The sequence below is a fragment of the Oncorhynchus tshawytscha genome, linkage group LG25, assembly GCF_018296145.1.
Source record: "Oncorhynchus tshawytscha isolate Ot180627B linkage group LG25, Otsh_v2.0, whole genome shotgun sequence".
Taxonomy (NCBI): domain Eukaryota; kingdom Metazoa; phylum Chordata; class Actinopteri; order Salmoniformes; family Salmonidae; genus Oncorhynchus; species Oncorhynchus tshawytscha.
The window spans coordinates 23,939,891-23,959,304 of NC_056453.1; the positions used below are offsets into that span (position 1 = coordinate 23,939,891).

The window sequence follows — 19,414 nt, forward strand, 5'->3', positions numbered from 1 at the left end:
AACTAACCAAAAATACAGTGGGTGGTCCGCCCAGTTCTAACTAGTGTATTTAACAAAGTTCACCTACAGGTAGTGTATGCCCATGGGCGACTTGTCTTGGTTTCCCCCTTTTCCCACCAGCAACAAACAAACACCATAACCAAAAACAATACTCACAGGTGATGACAAAGTGCTATGGAGGTGCTCAAACAAAAGAGAGGTTAAGACACAAAGCGAGAGTGAAACACAGAGACCTACAGACATGGCATTTACAGAGAGATTGAGCTCTAGAGCAAACAAATGATGGGGTTTTTAAACCATGGGGAAGGAACTGTGATAGGGTAGGAAATAGGAGGAGGTGTGTCTTCTGATTGATGATTGATTGGGGAGTGATGATTTTCACCTGTGAGGGGAGAAGGAGAGAAAAGAAACACACACAGGATACACACACACACAGGATAACTGTATCCGTAACAGTATTACAACCGGCCGTAATCAAATCAAACTTTATTTGTCACATGCGCCGAATACAACAAGTGTAGACTTTACCGTGAAATGCTTACTTACAAGCCCTTAACCTCTCTGTGCACCGAACCCGTTAGCGGGATGAAATTCGACAACATACGGTGATTGCTACATAAATAGTCATATTAAACATTCATGAAAATACAAGTGTCTCACATGTTTCGAAAGCCAGGAATCTTGCTAATACAACTGCGTTGTCAGATTGAAAAAAGGATTTACTGTGAAAGAATACGATGCGATTATCTGAGGATAGTGCCCCATAAAAAACTACTATTTCAACCAGCACAGGCGTAACAAAATCACAAACTGCAATAAAATAAATTGTTTACCTTTGACGATCTTCCTCTGTTTGCAATCCCAATGCTCATTGTTACACAATGAATGGTCTTTTGTTTGATAAAATCCATTTTTATAGCCTAACACGAAACATTCATCATTTTGAACCGCTTGTGTCGTGAATTCCGTCTCATTCCATTTTCAACGACGCATTCGATGGAAATACACACACAGAACGTGACTTTTCCAGTCATGTTTGGTTTCATTGCAATCAACTGGTTTGTTTGTAACACAACCAAACGTGATGGGTCATTTCGCAGGACGTATTGACTGAAAGAAACCAACAAGTAATGACATCATTGTGCACCAATGATATGACCGCTGTTTCGTTGATTGACTGTATTTTAACCCAATGACCACTGATCAGTATGGCGACTAAGTCAGATGTACACACAATTTTAGAAGAAATTGATCTGGAAAGTGAGACAGAGATTGTTGGAGGACGATTAATTTAGCGATTCTTAAATGGAGGAATATTTTTTGAACGGAGCGGACATCGTTTTGGACTGGTAAGTTCTTCTCATGCTAATGCCGTTGTTTGAAATTAATAATATAAAATATTATTTGTGATTTTTAAAAATGTTAGTAGCAATATATAAAAATGTAATGTAATGAAATGTGAGATGTGTGTGTCTGCCACCCCAATCACCCCCACATGAAATAGCCTATTTGAGGCTGTTGAGGGGAGGGCAGGCCCACAACAATCCCCAAAGTGAAATGGAGACAGTAGATACAGCTGGTCTGTTGTAATATAATAAAGACAGTAGATCTAGCTGGTCTGTCATAATATAATATAGACAGTAGATCTAGCTGAAATGTCATAATATAAAATAGACAGTAGGTCTAGCTGGTCTGTCATAATATAAATGAGACAGTAGATCTAGCAGGTCTATAATAATATATTCAACCTTATGTTCCCTGTACTCTATATATATCTGTTTATTATACCTGTTGATACAGGGCTCATATGTGAAACTATTCTAACTGAACATTACACTGACTCCGAATGGGAGCCCCCAATGCCAAGGTGTCCATCCCCCACTGAAGCTGGTTCATCCAGCTCCTGCCACAAGTGGTGTTCATCTGCCCAAATGTATTTCTGCAGGCATGGATGTGCCTCAGGGCCAAAAGGGCACAGCATGGAGGCGTCGCTGTGTTCTTTGCAAAATGAAGTCCCCCACCACCTGCACCACATGCTTGGTGACCCTCTGCTTTACAGAAGAAAGAGCCTGTTATGGCACCTGGCATCAGCAGCACAATATTGTGTAGAGGACTGAGGGTCTTCCAGATATTGAAAGTGCTATTTTGTAAATGTATATCTATTTTTTTCATGTTTTTTTCTCCATTTTTTTGGGGGGGTGTTAGAATACCATTTTTGTATTTTGTATATAGTTATTCCATTCCATTCACCAATTTGGCCACTTGGGTACATTTGGGATACTTGTGTGGGACACCTGGGTGACTTCATGATAAATGTCATGTAGCACACTCATTTTGGAAGTTATCATTCTGAAACTTTGCACAAGTACTGTTGCCCTCTTATGTTTTCCACTGAAATTGTCCCCATCCTATCTGAATGTCTGTTTTGTCTTGTTCATTTTAAAGATGATGATTCAACAATAAAAATGAAAAAACATATGGTTTTGGTCAATGTAATAGTCTGGTGGCCATTTGAGTAATTGTTTTGGTCAATGTAATAGTCTGGTGGCCATTTGAGTAATTGTTCAGCAGTCTTCAGCTACATATTCGTCGCCAGACCCACTGGCTCCAGGTCATCTACAAGTCCATGCTAGGTAAAGCTCCGCCTTATCTCAGTTCACTGGTCACGATGGCAACACCCATCCGTAGCACGCGCTCCAGCAGGTGTATCTCACTGATCATCCCTAAAGCCAACACCTCATTTGGCCGCCTTTCGTTCCAGTTCTCTGCTGCCTGTCACTGGAACGAATTGCAAAAATCGCTGAAGTTGGAGACTTTTATCTCCCTCACCAACTTCAAACATCTGCTATCTGAGCAGCTAACCGATCGCTGCAGCTGTACATAGTCTATCGGTAAATAGCCCACCCTATTTTACCTACCTCATCCCCATACTGTTTTTATTTATTTACTTTTCTGCTCTTTTGCATACCAATATCTCTACCTGTACATGACCATCTGATCATTTATCACTCCAGTGTTAATCTGCAAAATTGTAATTATTCGCCTACCTCCTCATGCCTTTTGCACACAATGTATATAGACTCCCCTTTTTTTTCTACTGTGTTATTGACTTGTTAATTGTTTACCCCATGTGTAACTCTGTGCTGTCTGTTCACACTGCTATGCTTTATCTTGGCCAGGTCGCAGTTGCAAATGAGAACTTGTTCTCAACTAGCCTACCTGGTTAAATAAAGGTGAAATTTAAAAAAAGAAAGCTATGAGCTGCTGTATCCAGGCCTGGCTGCATGGTGTGGCCCAGTTATATGAGATGTGTGCGTGCGTGTGCGTACGTGCATGTATGATCAAACCCAGCCTTGAAGTCTCAACCTAAACTACAGCCTAAAATAAAACATGCAATATTGACTTGGAATCTTTCAATTCAATTGTAGCCTGCGTTCAGCAACTAGCCCTTTGCCTTATGCACTATGCATTTTCCATGATCCACAGCCCCAAGTCAAATCTGGGGGGAACTACAACAAACAAACTAAAGAGAAAGGGAACACGACGAGCCTTAGGCATGTGGTGACTCAAACACAGCAGCATCTATTCATCTTCCTGTATTCAAACCAGAAATTCACATGCATTCAGATTCTCCAGGATATAAACAGAGATACAGTCATATGAGTAATTGCTCTCATTTGAGATGTGATGGAATTTCAAGACCTGAATAGGACCATCATTCATCACATCATCCCTGACATAACATCATTGACCAGTTGGTTTTATAAATGATGACTCATGATCTGGTTTACTGGTTACTGTAACAGCTGTTTAGTAGTAGTTATGGGGTTGAGTTATATTAAGTTAATTCACAGCTGATAGGTAGTGATGATCAAAACCTTCAGGAGAGAGAGGGACTAGTTCCCAGGAGGATGAAGGATGAAACAAGGGTAGGCACCAATAACCTTCAGATTTCAAACCTCTTGTAACTAAATTTAACCTGGTTTCTCCTCCTTTTCCTGCTGCCCTTTTCTCTCTAACTCTTTCTCCTCAATATCTTTTCATACCTGGTTTAATCTGATCCAAGACACAGGCATCCAATGACACTTTTAGACAGCAGTAATACTTGTCTATGTAAATGCATTATGGCTTTATCTGAACACGTTGTGGTTATGTATTCAGAGCATATATGAAGGCATATCCCTAAGGATTTCTGACAGAAAGCTATTTAATGTGATTTCTCTCAGACTCGCACAGGCAAAGACAGACACACTTTCAAAGTGAGTGTGAACAATCATGGCCCCAAAGCAATTCGTCTTAGCTGTCAGCTATGGTAAGAATTGATTAGCACAGTAGCAGTAACAGTTGGATATGGACATGGTCCTGAGTTGTTTCAGAAATTGCACGCTATTCCCTACATAGTGCACAACTTTTGATCGGGGCCCATAGGGGCAAAAAAATGGTCCTCTATATATAGATTTTTTCGATGACTGTTAACAAGCTGGACAGAGTGAAGACTGCTGTATATGTAGGCCCATTATCATATCATAACTGCCAAAATAATGAAACCACTTGAGTAAATGAGGGAGACAAAGTATATTGAAAGCAGGTGCTTCCATACAGGTGTGGTTCCTGCTTAGAGTCATGTTTAAAAATGCTGGGGAGGCCATTATTTTGGCTACCATGGCTATGCCCCCATAGGATGAAAATGACCTCATCCAAAAGGCATGAATGCTCTCTGAATGGTTTGATGAGCATGAACACGATGTGAACCATATGCCATGGTTCTCCCAACCATCCAGGAACAGTTTGGTGACGAACAATGCCTTTTCCAGCATGATGGAGCACCTTGCCATAAGGCACAAGTGATAACTAAGTGGCTCGGGAACAAAACATCGATATTTTGAGTCCATGGCCAGGAAACTCCCCAGACCTTAATCCCATTGAGAACTTGTGGTCAATCCTCAAGAGGCGGGTGGACAAACAAAAAAAACACAAATTCTGACAAACTCCAAGCATTGATTATGTAAGAATGGGCTGCCATCAGTCAGAATGTGGCCCAGAAGTTAATTGACAGCATGACAGGGCAGATTGCAGAGGTCTTGAAAAAAACATTGCAAATATGCTTTGTTGTCTGAACGCTGTACTCAGATTATTGCATGGTTTGCTTTTTCCGTAAAGTAAAGTGTTTTTGAAATCTGACACAGCGGTTGCATTAAGGAGAAGTATATTTCTAATTCCATGTATAACACTTGTTTTTTCATCAACATTTATGATGAGTATTTCTGTAAATTGATGTGGCTCTCTGCAAAATCACTGCATGTTCTAGAACTACTGAACGTAACGCGCCAATGTAAAATTAGATTTTTTAAATATAAATATGCACTTTATCGAACAAAACATACATGTATTGTGTAACATGAAGTCCTATGAGTGTCATCTGATGAAGATCATCAAAGGTTAGTGATTAATTTTATCTCTATTTGTGCTTTTTGTGAAAAATGGCTGTGTTTTTCTGTGACTTGGTGGTGATCTAACAATCTTTTGTGGTGCTTTCGCTGTAAAGCCTTTTTGAAATCAGACACTATAACTGGATTAACAAGAGTTTTATCTTTAAAATGGTGTAAAATACTTGAATGCTTGAGGAATTTCAATTATGAGATTTTTGTTGTTTTGAATTTGGCGCCCTGCACTTTCACTGGCTGTTGGCGAGGTGGGACACTACCATCCCACATATCCCAGAGAGTTTAAAAGTTTAAAGGATCCTTCAAGTGCAGTCGCAAAAAACAAAAACCATCCCAGGAAAGGAAGAACCAGAGTTACCTTTGCTGCAGAGGATAAGTTCATTAGAGTTTACTGCCCCTCAGATTGTAGCCCAAATACATTCTTCACAGAGTTCAAGTAACAGACACATCTCAACATCAACTGTTCAGAGGAGACTGCGTGAATCAGGCCTTCATGGTCAAATTGCTGCAAAGAAACCACTACTAAAGGACACCAATAATAAGAAGAGACTTGCTAGGGCCAAGAAACACAAGCAATAGACATTAGACCGGTGGAAATCTGTCCGTGTAAGGGCAATTTGACCAAGCAGAGTAATGGAGTGCTGCATCAGATGACCTGGCCTGCACAATCACCTGACCTCAACCCAACTGAGATGGTTTGGGATGAGTTGGACCACAGAGTGAAGGAAAAGCAGCCAACAAGTGCTCAGCATATATGGGAACTCCTTCAAGACTGTTGGAAAAGCAATTCCTCATGAAGCTGGTTGAGAGAATGCCAAGAGTGTGCAAAGCTGTCATCAAGGCAAAGGGTGGCTACTTTGAAGAATATAAAATATATTTTGATTTGTTTAACACTATTTTGGTTACTATATGATTCTATATGTGTTACAGTAAAAATAAAGAAAAACTCTTGAATGAGTAGTTGTATCCAAACTTTTGACTGGTACTGTTATATATATATATATATATATATATATATATATATATATATATATATATATATATATATATATATATATATATACAGTAAAACAAAGTAAAGTATTCAGTCCCCTTGACCTTATCCAAGTTTTGTTTCGTTACAGCATTATTCTAAAATGGATTAAATAGAAAAATGTCCTAATCAATCTACACACAATACCCCATAATGACAAAGCAACAACAGGTTTTTAGACATTTTTTAAAACAGAAATACCTTATTTACATAAGTATTCAGACCCTTTGATATGAGACTCGAAATTGAGCTCAAGTGCATCCTGTTTCCATTGTTCTTCCTTGAGATGTTTCTACAACTTGATTGGAGTCCACCTGTGTTAAATTCAATTAATTGGAAACCTGTCTATATAAGGTCCCATATTTGACAGTGTACATGTATGTCAGAGGAAAAACCAAGTCATGAGGTCGAAGGAACTGTCCGTAGAGTTCCGAGACAGGATTGTGTCGAGGCACAGATCTGGGGGAAGGGTACCAAAAAATGTCTGCAGCATTGAAGGTCCCCAAGAACACAGCGGCCTTCATCATTCTTAAATGGAAGAAGTTTGGAACCACCAAGTTTCTTCCTAGAGCAGGCCACTCAGCCATGGGGTAGATCTTCTTGGGCTATACTCAGCCTTGTCTCAGGGTACTACTTTGGTGGTTAAAGATATCCCTCTTGTGGTGTGGGGCTGTGCTTTGGCAAAGTTATATTCTTCCTGGTTATCCTGGTTGTCCGGGGGTATCGTCGGACAGGGCCACAGTGTCTCCCGACCCCTCCTGTCTCAGCCTCCAGTATTTATGTTGCAATAGTTTGTGTTGAGGGGCTAGGGTAGGGTTTGTGTTGAGGGGCTAGGGTACTATTATATCTGGAGTATTTCTCCTGTCTTATCTGGTGTCCTGTGTGAATTTAAGTATGCTCCCTCTAATTCTCTCTCTCTCCCTCCCCTCCCGGAGAACCTGGGCCCTGGGACCATGCCTCAGTACTACCTGGCCTGATGACTACTTGCTGTCCCCAGTCCACCTGGTCGTGCTGCTGCTCCAGTTTCAACTGTTCTGCCTCCGGCTATGAAATCCTGACCTTTTCACCTTGTCCCGGACCTGCTGTTTTCCACTCTCTCTCTCTCTCTCTACAGCACCTGCTGTTTCTAACTCTGAATGCTCGGCTATGAAAAGCCAACCGACATTTACTCAGGAGGTGCTGACCTGTTGCACAGTCTACAACCACTGTGATTATTATTATTATTTGACCCTGCTGGTCATCTATGAACGTTTGAATTTTGGCCATGTACTGTTATAATCTCAACCCGGCACAGCCAGAAGAGGACTGGCCACCCCTCAGAGCCTGGTTCCTCTCTAGGTTTCTTCCTTGGTTCCTGCATTTCTAGGGAGGTGTTCCTAGTCAACTTTCTTCTACATCTGCATTGTTTGGGGTTTTAGGCTGGGTTTCTGTATAGCACTTTGTGACATCAGCTAATGTAAAAAGGGCTTCATAAATAAATTTGATGACAAAATGTGGAAAAAGTGAAGGGGTCTGAATACTTTCCGAATGCACTGTATACGGTTCCATTTGGGACACAGGCCTTGGAGTCACAGTCACTCACCACAGCTGTGGCAAGGTCAACTCCCAGAGACGCCCAGCTCAGGATCAACGTCAGCACCCCAAACACCATCATCCTGCAGGGACACACAGAGAGACAGAATTGTGGGTATTATAACACTGTTAATAACACACTAGAATAACTATAACACTGGCCACAAAACATTAGAAATCTGTGGTCATCAAGGATGTGATAATCAAAGATGATGATGTCACTCTGCCTAGTCAGTCATACAACAAAAAGGTCAAAGGTCAAATGCCTCTCTCTGGAGACTGAGAATGCTCTGTAGTGAACAGTGTATGAACAGGAGAGATGTCAGGGTGCGTCATCTCTGTTGTCCTCCAGTCGATAACAGCCTCTTTACGAGTACATGATGCAGGCAATGGAACATTCATCCTCCCTGCTCTCTTCTAACCATCCCCCCCATGGACAGACATGCATTGCTTTCGAGTGAGTGACATCACCAATTGAACACTGCTAGCATGCACCGCTAGCTAGCTAGCTATTTCACATCATCTACATATGCATGCAAGGGGATCAATACTCTTTGGGTCCAATCATAAATTACCACAATATTTCCAAGAAAATGAAATGGAATAGTGTTGAGTTGTCCAGCCACCTCTCTCATCACATGCAATATGAATGTGTGCAGTAAGTGGATAGAAATACAATGAGCCTATTTGTCTCTCTGAGCCGTGTGAGTGTGTGTCTGTGTACGTGTGTATGTGTGTGTCTGTGTACGTGTGTGTCTGTGTGTGTGTGTCTGTGTACATGTGTGTCTGTGTATGTGTGTGTGTGTGTGGTGTGCATCATTCAGGTCATAACACAGTACAGCTCTCCTACTACTCCAATCCACAACTGGCAGCATAATTGGCATTGTGAGTTCCCACAGCTGTACGGCCCTTCTCTCTCTCACACACCCGTCCTCTCGCTTCCTGTGTTTGCATTGACGTGTGAGAAGAGAAGCCAGGGTCGTTGTCTGTCAGGACAGTTTGTGAGCACAGTCAGAATGATAAAGAAGGAGTTCATTATTAACAGTAGTAGTCTTATTTGTGAGTTGAGAATATGCAGCTTTGACAGCCATTTACTGTATAGCCCATGAGAAAAGTTGAATATACTGTATGTGCAATAAAATCCATAATCAAGGGTCTTCCTCAAGAGCATAACAGCGGTGTGTGTTCTCTGATTTGTGTGTGTGTGTGTTTGCACACGTGTGGGCTCTGGGGGGCTACACAGGCTGTGTGTGCGTATGACCTCTGGGAACTACGGTGGGTGGTTGAAGTCAGTGGTGTGGAAGGATAGGTGCCCGCTCTGCCCTACTGTACTGTAAGTGCTTAATGAGTGGTTATGTGGGTCCACTGGGCCATGGAGGCCTCAATTAAAGTGAGCGAGAGACAGAGTGTGTGTGTATGTGCTCTGGGTGACCCAGTCGGCAGGAATAATAACCCAGCGTGCCTTTATTGAACACACAACACTACACCACGTAAGGCCAGGCCACACAACCCCAGGCCGCCAAGTCATCTTCAAATCAAGCAAGCTTCCATTGGCTTTTGTGCTCAGGCAGGCAGATCACTGATCTATGAGAAGGAGCAGGGACTGGGGCAGTGGCAGATGAAGCCTGGGTGGTTCATTACATGCATAGACAGATACATAAACAACAAGACATAAACATAAAGCCTGATGCACACACACACCAACACAGAGAGAGGGCAGCTCTGGGTTTTGTCCTAATGGTACCCTATTCTCTATATAGTGCATAGGGATGGGCAGGCACGGTTATTTGAATATTCAAATATCTGAACGGACGTCAGTATTAGAATACTTGCAAGAGTACACATTTTTTTTTTAAGGAAATCATAGGCCCATTTTAACAATCAAATGGATTTGTCTCAATTAAATCAAATGACATATGTGACATTGCTACACACAAGGATATACCATGACATTTGAAATTCTTAATGTACTAAAACAACAAACTTTTGAATCTAGTTTTTATGACGTGTGCCCCACTTAATCCCCAAAATTCTTAATCCCCTTAATCCCCCAAGTTATTTTGCTGCTTTGACACAGTAATTTCTGAAGATGATTATTTATGTCATGTGATTAGTGATTCATTTACGTCTGTCCCTCATTTTAAGGTAAACCCTGTTACGTGAACTGAACTCTCATTTAACATGGTTAAACTATTTTAATTTGGCTAACCCTAACCCTAAATTATTTTGACTAGCAGGTGCCACTGGTGTACAATGTGTTGATCAAAGCCTCATGTAAATAACCTATTATCGACAAATTTGGCTGGAAATGCTCAATGCTTCAGGAAGCTTTGTTTTGCCATCACTACAAAATTGGTGATACACAAAGCAACTCAAACATTGAAATTGCATTAATGATATATATATTTTTATACATCTCCTGTTTGGCATGTCTCTTGTGATGCGGTTCAAAGCCCGGGTATCCTGGAAGGATATTGACCTCATCCCGTCAGTAGAGGATGCCTGGTTGTTCTTTAAAAGTGCTTTCCTCACCATCTTAAATAAGCATGCCCCATTCAAAAAATGTTGAACTAAGAACAGATATAGCCCTTGGTTCACTCCAGACTTGACTGCCCTCGACCAGCACAAAAACATCCCGTGGCTACATATTCGCTGCACTAGCATCGAATAGTCCCCACGATATGCAACTTTTCAGGGAAGTTAGGAACCAATATACACAGTCAGATTCAAACTGAAATTTGCATCCTGCAGCACTAATTCCACGGTCATCCCCCTCTTCAAAGGTGAGGCACTCTAGACCCAAACTGTTACAGACCTATATCCTTCCTGTTATGCCTTTCTAAAGTCTTCGAAAGCCAAGTGAACAAACAGATCATCGACAATTTAGAATCCCACAGTACCTTCTCCGCTATGCAATCCGGTTTCCGAGCTGGTCTCAAGGTCCTAAACGATATCATAACTGCCATCGATAAAAGACAGTACTGTGCAGCCGTCTTCATCAACCTGGCCAGGGCTTTCGACTCTGTCAATCACTGTATTCTTATCGGCAGACTCAACAGCCTTGGTTTCTCTAATGACTGCCTCGCCTGGTTCACTAACTACTCAGTGAGAGTTCAGTGTGTCAAATTGGAGGGCCTGTTGTCCGGACCTCTGACAGTCTCTATGGGGGTGCCAAAGGATTCACTTCTCGGGCCGACTCTTTTTTCTGTTTATATCAATGATGTCGCTCTTGCTGCGGATGATTCCTTGATCCACCTCTACGCAGCCGACCATTCTGTATACATCTGGCCCTTCTTTGGACACTGTGTTAACAAACCTCCCAACAAGCTTCAATGCCATACAACATACCTTCATTGGCCTCCAACTGCTCATAAATGCTAATAAAACAAAATGCATGCTCTTAAACCCATCGCTGCCCGAACACGCCTGCCCGACTGGCATCACTACTCTGGACGGTTCTGACTTAGAATATGTCGACAACTATAAATACCTAGGTATCTGGCTAGACTGTAAACTCTCCTTTCAGACTCATGTTAAGCATCTCCAATCCAAAATGAATGTCATTTACAAAATAGCCTCCAACACTCTACTCAGCAAATTGGATGCAGTCTATCACAGTGCCATCCATTTTGTCACCAAAGCCCCATATACTCCCCACCACTGCGATCTGTGTGCTCTCGTTGGCTGGACCTCGCTACATATTCGTTGCCAAACCCACTGGCTCCAGGTCATCTACAAGACTTTACTAGGTAAAGCTCCGCCTTATCTCAGCTCACTGGTCTCCATAGCAAAACCCACCCGTAGCACGAGCTCCAGCAGGTATATTTCACTGGTTGTCCCCAAAGCCAACACCCTCTTAGGCCGCCTTTCCTTCCAGTTCTCTGCTGCCAATGACTGGAACGAATTGCAAAAATCACTGAAGTTGGAGACTTATATCTCCCTCACTAACTTTAAGCATCAGCTGTCAGAGCAGCGTTATGACCGCTGCAGCTGTACACAGCCCATCTGTAAATAGCCCATCCAACCATCTACCTACCTCACCCCATAATTGTTTTTGTTTTTCTACCCTTTTGCACACCAGTATTTCTACTTGCACATCCTCATCTGCACATATATCACTCCAGTGTTAATTGCTAAATTGTAATTACTTTGCCACTATGGCCTATTTATTGCCTTACCTCCTTACTTCTTAATTTGCACATGCTGTATACAGATTTTTCTATTGTGTTATTAACTGTACGTTTGTTTATCCCATGTGTAACTCTGTGTTGTTGTTTTTGTCACACTGCTTTGCTTTATCTTGGCCAGGTAGCAGTTGTAAATGACAACTTGTTCTCAACTGGCCTACCTGGTTAAATAAAGGTAAAATGAAAAACCACCAGCCCTGCTGCATTGTGTACCGTCTGTTCTGAGTCTGGCAGGCTGAGCAGCAAACAGGTGTCCAAGTTTAAACATTGTCACAAAAAAATGTGTTTTTAGACTATCCGGACATACGAAAAAACGTCATGATATTATTTGAATAGTAAAATTATTTAAAATGCCCGTCCCATTATTGCACTAAGTATATAGGAAATAGGGTGCCGTTTGGGATATTCTGCACAGCTAGGCCCCACAAACATAGGTGCTGTGTGCTACCTAAAATTCTCCTCTCTCTATCCCCGGGCACCAAGAATGGGGTTGACGCCCACAAGAACCTCCGTTCACACATCATAAACCCCACACGCAGGCCTTCACAACTGTAATTAATCTCAAATGTGTAAAATGCCTAGTGGAATGGAATGGATCGAAACTCCCCTGGGAGGCCTGACTCACTGACTCATTGAAGTGTGTGTGTTAAGGGGGTGTTGGTTGAGGATATAATATAAGCCTGGTTCTCAGCCCAAATGACTGATTGAAAGAGACAGGAAGCTATGCACCTGGGTGAGCACGGAGCACAGAGGGACTGGATGAGTACATGCTTACTATATGCTGTGTGTGTGTGTGCACAGAGTGATGCATTACATGCCCTGTGGAATCCCTCTCACAGTACAGCAGGAGCTGGAGTACTTATAGTGGAAATCGTTATTGATGACTATAGATACTGAGATGAGATGGGAGGTTGTATGTGTGTGAAGATGTACATTTAGTAATTATTTTATATTTCATAGAAATTCTCTCGCTTCAACATATCCCTTCAAAAAGTTGGTTGCTCTCCTGCTTCCCTACCCCTGCTTGAAACAGCTTCACACAACAAACGAAGAACTAAATAATTCAAGCTATTCCAGACCGGGCTGTGAGGAAGAAAAAAGGCTTCCCTTTTCCATTTCAGTCAAGTGCATTTGTAATTCATGTAAGTTATGTAAGACGCATGAAACAGGTCAAGTAACACTCTTGAAATTCTGTGGGGGGGTTCTTGAAATGGCAGTTATGGCACGACTCCAAGTCAATTCAATCAACCACAAACGTATATTTCTTGGAAATGGGCATGGCAAATCTCCAAGCAGCCAATTCAATCAAGTGCATCGACAGACCAAACAATATAGTAAAGAATTGAACAGAACAGAAATAGGAGCAGTAGGCTACTCACGTGGTCAGCAGCCAGCGAGACTGCTTGGCCAGGCCCAGGCAAGCCGCCAGACAGATGACCAGATCTAGGATCAGTAGCAGCAGGTAGGTGAGCCACCTAGAGGACAGAGGGAGAATGACAGAGAGTCAGTCTGTCAGTGAGTCAGAGAAACAGCGTAACAGATCTAGGATCAGTAGCAGCAGGTAGGTGAGGCACCTAGGTCCTAGACGACAGAGAGAATGACAGTGTTACAGTCACAGAAATATAACTTCCTTATTTTATCTTCATTGCCTATTCCTATGGGTACATTCAATATGGACACCGTTCCACCCACCAGAGAACATTGATTGAATGAAAATACAGTAATAGTAATTCTATTTCTATGGTTACAGTAATGTGCAGATTCAGCTGAGGGAGCAGCCAACCAAGTTGCAACCCAAATGAGAGTCAGCTGGCTGGCTCATGTCCCTAGCTTACACACGACTGGCTGACACTTAGGACCCTTTGGTTAACCCAATAGGACGCATACCGTCAGACATCACACTGGATGTCTCTGTGTATGTCAGTGGAGGATTGGTTGGACATGTGGACATATTTGTGTGAGTGTATGTCAGTGTCAGACCTGGGATATAAATATGCTTCATAGAGAGTCACTATTTTTGGTGGAACACACAGTTCTGTTGGAGATAACTATTTGACTACAGATCTGAGAAAGCAACTACTTTTTTACTTTTTTAAATGTTTGAATAGAGATCTGCGAAAGCGACTACTTTTTTTATATTTGAATACAGACCTCAGGAAGTGACTACTTTTCAGAAACTATTGGATTTGCTACCTTCAACTAATGGTGGGGATGCATCTGGAACTGCATGTTGCAGATAGGAATATAATGAATAGCGCACACAAAACGTCATATAATATTTCAATCTGTCTGACAGATTTGATCTACACAATAGATTTCTATTTCTCTGAACATGCTGTAAATTTCTATTCTCCTGAACAGGCTTTTTCAGTTTTCCAGTGTTAAAACACAAACAAATGAACACTGACAGTGTGAAATCAACACTCAAAGTGTTGAGTCTGTGGACCCATATAGACACCAGAATAGTGTTAAATTAACACTGCTTAGTGTAAAGCATTATTCATTATTTGAGTAAATTGTAGAGGTACCAACCATGACTGTAAATGTTAAGGACAGAGACATGGTTGTTGCATTCATCCATTTTTGTGTCCTCTGGACTTCACCAAATGAGATCCTAAGTGAATAATATGTTATATATAAAAAATATATATTTAACACAATACCATATGTATTTCATAAGGCTTCATTTTGAGGGCCTCGCATTACCCTAATACAGAGGCCTGAAACTCATACACATCACTTTGAACCAAAGCCACGCCCATCATTATCATATTTCCCAGCATGCTCTATTGCAGGTTGATTTTTTAGAATTGTTTGTTTCAATATCTTTGTTTGTACATGTATATTGATAGATTTATGAATGATTAATCTTATGCAACACAAAGATAAATAACATACAATAAAATACATTTTCTAAACTAATCCAATCAGTTAGTTAGATTTTTTGTTTTCAAATAACTTACGTTCGGTGGTAAATTCAATTGATTGGACATGGTTTGGAGAGGCACACATCTGTCTATATAAGGTCCCACAGTTGACAGTGCATGTTAGAGCAAAGACCAAGACATGAGATCAAATGACTTGTCTGTAGAATGCAGAGACAGAACTGTGTCAAGGTACAGATCTGGGAAAGGGTACCAAAACATCTCTGCAGCATTGAAGGTCCCCAAGAACACAGTGGCCTCCATCATTCTTAAATGGAAGAAGTTTGGAACCACTAAGACTCTTCCTAGAGCTGACTGTCTGAGCAATCGGGGCCTTGGTCGATGGTCATTCTGACAGAGCTCCAGAGTTCCTCTGTGGAGATGGGAGAACCTTCCAGAAGGACAACCATCTCTGCAGCACTCCACCAATCACCCCTTTATGGTAGTGGCCAGATGGAAGCCGCTCCTCCGGAAAAGGCACATGACAGCCTGCTTTGAGTTTGCCAAAAGACACCTAAAGACTCTCAGACCATGAGAAACAAGATTATCTGGTCAGATGAAACCAAAATTGAGCTATTTGGCCTGAATGCCAAGCGTCAAGTCTGGAGGAAACCTGGCACCATCCCTACGGTGAAGAATGGTGAAGAATGGTGGTGGCCGCATCATGCTGTGGGGATAACGAAGGAGTGGCTTTGGGACAAGTCTCTGAATGCCCTTGAGTGGCCCAGCCAGAGACGGGACATGAGAGATGTGAAAATAGATGTGCAGCGACACTCCCCATCCAACCTGACAGAGCTTGAGAGGATCTGCAGAGAAGAATGGGAGAAATTCCCCAAATACTGGTGTGCCAAGCTTGTAGCGTCATACCCAAGAAGACTCGATGCCGTAATTGTTGCCAAAGGTGCTTCAACAAAGTACTGAGTAAAGGGTCTGAATACTTATTTACATAAGGTATTTCTGTTTTCTGTTTTTAATAAAAGTCCAAAAAGTTATAAGAACCCGTTTTGGGCTTTTCATTATAGGGTCTTGTGTGTAGATTGATGAGAGAAAAAAACAATTGAATCCATTTCAGAATAAGGCTGTAACGTAACAAAATGTAGAAAAAGTCAAGGGGTCTGAATACTTTCCAATGCACCGTATATTCAAACACCTTCAAATATAGTTTTTCTGAGACCTGTATTTGAATATCAAAGGAAATACTTGCCTTTAGTTGATTCTCTTTATTCGACTACCTTGAGCAGTTGAAAAGTTGGTATTTTCAAAATAAACTACAAAATACAACTATTTTCTGCTGAGGTCTGGTCAGTTTAGGAATGGACATGGTGTAGGCTGTATGTGAGTGAGTGCGTGCGTGACTGTGTGTGTGTGTGTGTCAGTGTATGAATAGACATGGTGTAGGCTGTATGTGAGTGAGTGCGTGCGTGACTGTGTGTGTGTGTGTGTCAGTGTATGAATAGACATGGTGTAGGCTATTTGTGTGCTTGATGTCTTTACTTTTTGCTGACGATGTGTGTTCTGTGCCCTCATCTGAAGGCATCTGCTCCAGTCAGAACAGAATAGAAGCAGTGCTGTAACTGTGGTCAGTGGTCTCTGGCTTTAGCCCATGTAGGAACAGATCCAGTCCAGATGATTTAATAATGGATGAGCTCAAATCCATTCGCATTAATATTTCATCCTCTGAAAGCTATGGCTATGTCCCCCCAACCCTACCCCATCTTATGTCCATTACTCTCTCCCTTCCTTCTCACTCTCTCACTCTCTTTCTGTTTCTCTCTGTCTTTCTTCTCCCGCTCTCCTCCTCTCTCTCTCTCTCTCTCTCTCTCTCTCTCTCTCCATCACTCCTCTTTCGCTCTCTGTCTGTCTCTCATATCACAGTCTCCCTCTCTCCTCAATCTCTTCCCCCCTCTCTTCTCTTGGCATTCAAGAGGGTACAGTATAAGCAGGATGTAGGACCATGTGCCTGGTGCCTGTTGTCTCCTCAGTGATCACTTTTACTGTGTGCATCTCAGCCAAATTTAGAGTCAAGCTGAACACCATCACAGGGAATTGGATACATGAGTAATAACTCACTGAATGTGAAGGCTCTCAGCTGGTCTATGTTTTCATCTGAACTCAATAAGGTCGTATTATTGTTGTAAAAACTATCTGAACATGCAGAGCACAGGGTGAGATGGGTTATCAATAAGAGGTAGCCATTCATTAACTCACACACACGCACACAAACACTTACACACGCCCAGCCATTCATTAACTCACACACACGCACACAAACACTTACACACGCCCACAAGCACGAACACACGCACACAAACATGCACGCACACACACACAGTCTATATGTGGTTTTGTCCGGTCTATACCTGTAGTACTCTACGTATGCGGTTTGGTCTGCGACAGCGGCCAGGTCTACTTTAGCCGTGTCCCAGTCAGGCAGGCCCAACAACTGTTTGATGACGTTGTCAGCCATCTGCTGCATGAAGCGTAGGGTCTGTACGTAGTCTCCCCGCGTAGCGAAGATCTCATCCAGCCTCGCCAGGTGCTGCTTCAGACCACTCTCCATGCTACCCATGGTGTTAGTCACCTAGAGGAGATGAGGAGAGAGGGAGAGGAGGAGAGGCAAGGAGGAGAGGAGAAGGAGAAGAGGAGCAGGAGAAGGAGAAGAAGAAGAGGAGGAGGAGGATACGTGTGAGTACACACAGAATTCTCCATTAACTTCCATATGAATAACAATAGTTAGATTGCATTCTAAATGAAACTGTATTCTCTATTTGGTGCACTACTTTTGCCCGCGGCCCATAGCGGATTTAGCTGAGTATTACAGGGCAGGCTTGACAATGGGCCTTTGTGGTCTTCAGTGCAAGAACTTCGTAAAAGACATCTAGCAGATCCACGAACACTAATATAATTTCAGATATATCTTAAATGACCACGTTTTCACAAATTTGATGATATAATTGCCAAGCCCATTCAAAAGATTAGGGGACAGGACCCGAAAGTATGACGTGGGAGAATGTCACTTGCACAGGGTGTTCAGTAGACGTTGGTTCTCCAGGGATGACTTCGTTCTGTTATTCTGGGGTCACCACGGTGGTATATTTTCTCATTTAATTCTAGGCTAATGTAGAAATAAACTCTACATGGTTTTCTACACAATTAAACAGCATAATCATACTGCTGCAAATTAGGCTTAGCAACCAGGGCAACAGCATCCTTGAAACAAACAACTAAACAAACAAGCAAGAGAATTATAAACTTCCTCCTACTCACATTTTTCTGTGACACTCTTTGCCAAATACACATAACATGAAAGGAGTACCAATACTGCATCCAAAATGGCACCCTATTCCCTATATTCCCTATATAGACCACTGTTGCATTATCTACCAAGAGAATTCTCTTCGATTATAATCACAGCCGTATATATCCCCCCCCAAGCAGACACATCGATGGCTCTGAACGAACTTTATTTAACTCTCTGCAAACTGGAAACGATTTATCCGGAGGCTGCATCCATTGTAGCTGGGGATTTTAACAAGGCTAATCTGAAAACAAGACTCCCTAAATTTTATCAGCATATCGATTGCGCAACCAGGGGTGGAAAGACCCTGGATCATTGTTACTCTAACTTCCGCGACGCATATAAGGCCCTGCCCCGCCCCCCTTTCGGAAAAGCTGACCACGACTCCATTTTGTTGATCCCTGCCTACAGACAGAAACTAAAACAAGAAGCTCCCACGCTGAGGTCTGTCCAACGCTGGTCTGACCAAGCTGACTCCACACTCCAAGACTGCTTCCATCACGTGGACTGGGAGATGTTTCGTATTGCGTCAGACAACAACATTGACGAATACGCTGATTCGGTGTGCGAGTTCATTAGAACGTGCGTTGAAGATGTCGTTCCCATAGCAACGATTAAAACATTCCCTAACCAGAAACCGTGGATTGATGGCAGCATTCGTGTGAAACTGAAGGCGCGAACCACTGCTTTTAATCAGGGCAAGGTGTCTGGTAACATGACTGAATACAAACAGTGCAGCTATTCCCTCCGCAAGGCTATCAAACAAGCTAAGAGCCAGTACAGAGACAAAGTAGAATCTCAATTCAACGGCTCAGACACAAGAGGCATGTGGCAGGGTCTACAGTCAATCACGGACTACAGGAAGAAACCCAGCCCAGTCACGGACCAGGATGTCTTGCTCCCAGGCAGACTAAATAACTTTTTGCCCGCTTTGAGGACAATACAGTGCCACTGAC

General features: G+C 42.3%; 1 protein-coding gene across 2 annotated transcripts in view; it reads right to left on the reverse strand.

Moving 5' to 3' along the window:
- The window catches only part of ttyh2 (tweety family member 2), a 125,287-nt gene that overhangs the window by 26,594 nt on the left and 79,279 nt on the right, over positions 1–19,414 (reverse strand). For both annotated transcript variants that reach the window (XM_024388090.2, XM_024388091.2), the window contains exons 4-6: positions 17,521–17,741; positions 13,616–13,711; positions 8,060–8,132 (exon numbers count right to left, since the gene is read on the reverse strand). In XM_024388090.2, coding sequence (XP_024243858.1) covers positions 8,060–8,132; positions 13,616–13,711; positions 17,521–17,741 — 390 coding nt within the window. The remainder of the gene's footprint in view (positions 1–8,059; positions 8,133–13,615; positions 13,712–17,520; positions 17,742–19,414) is intronic.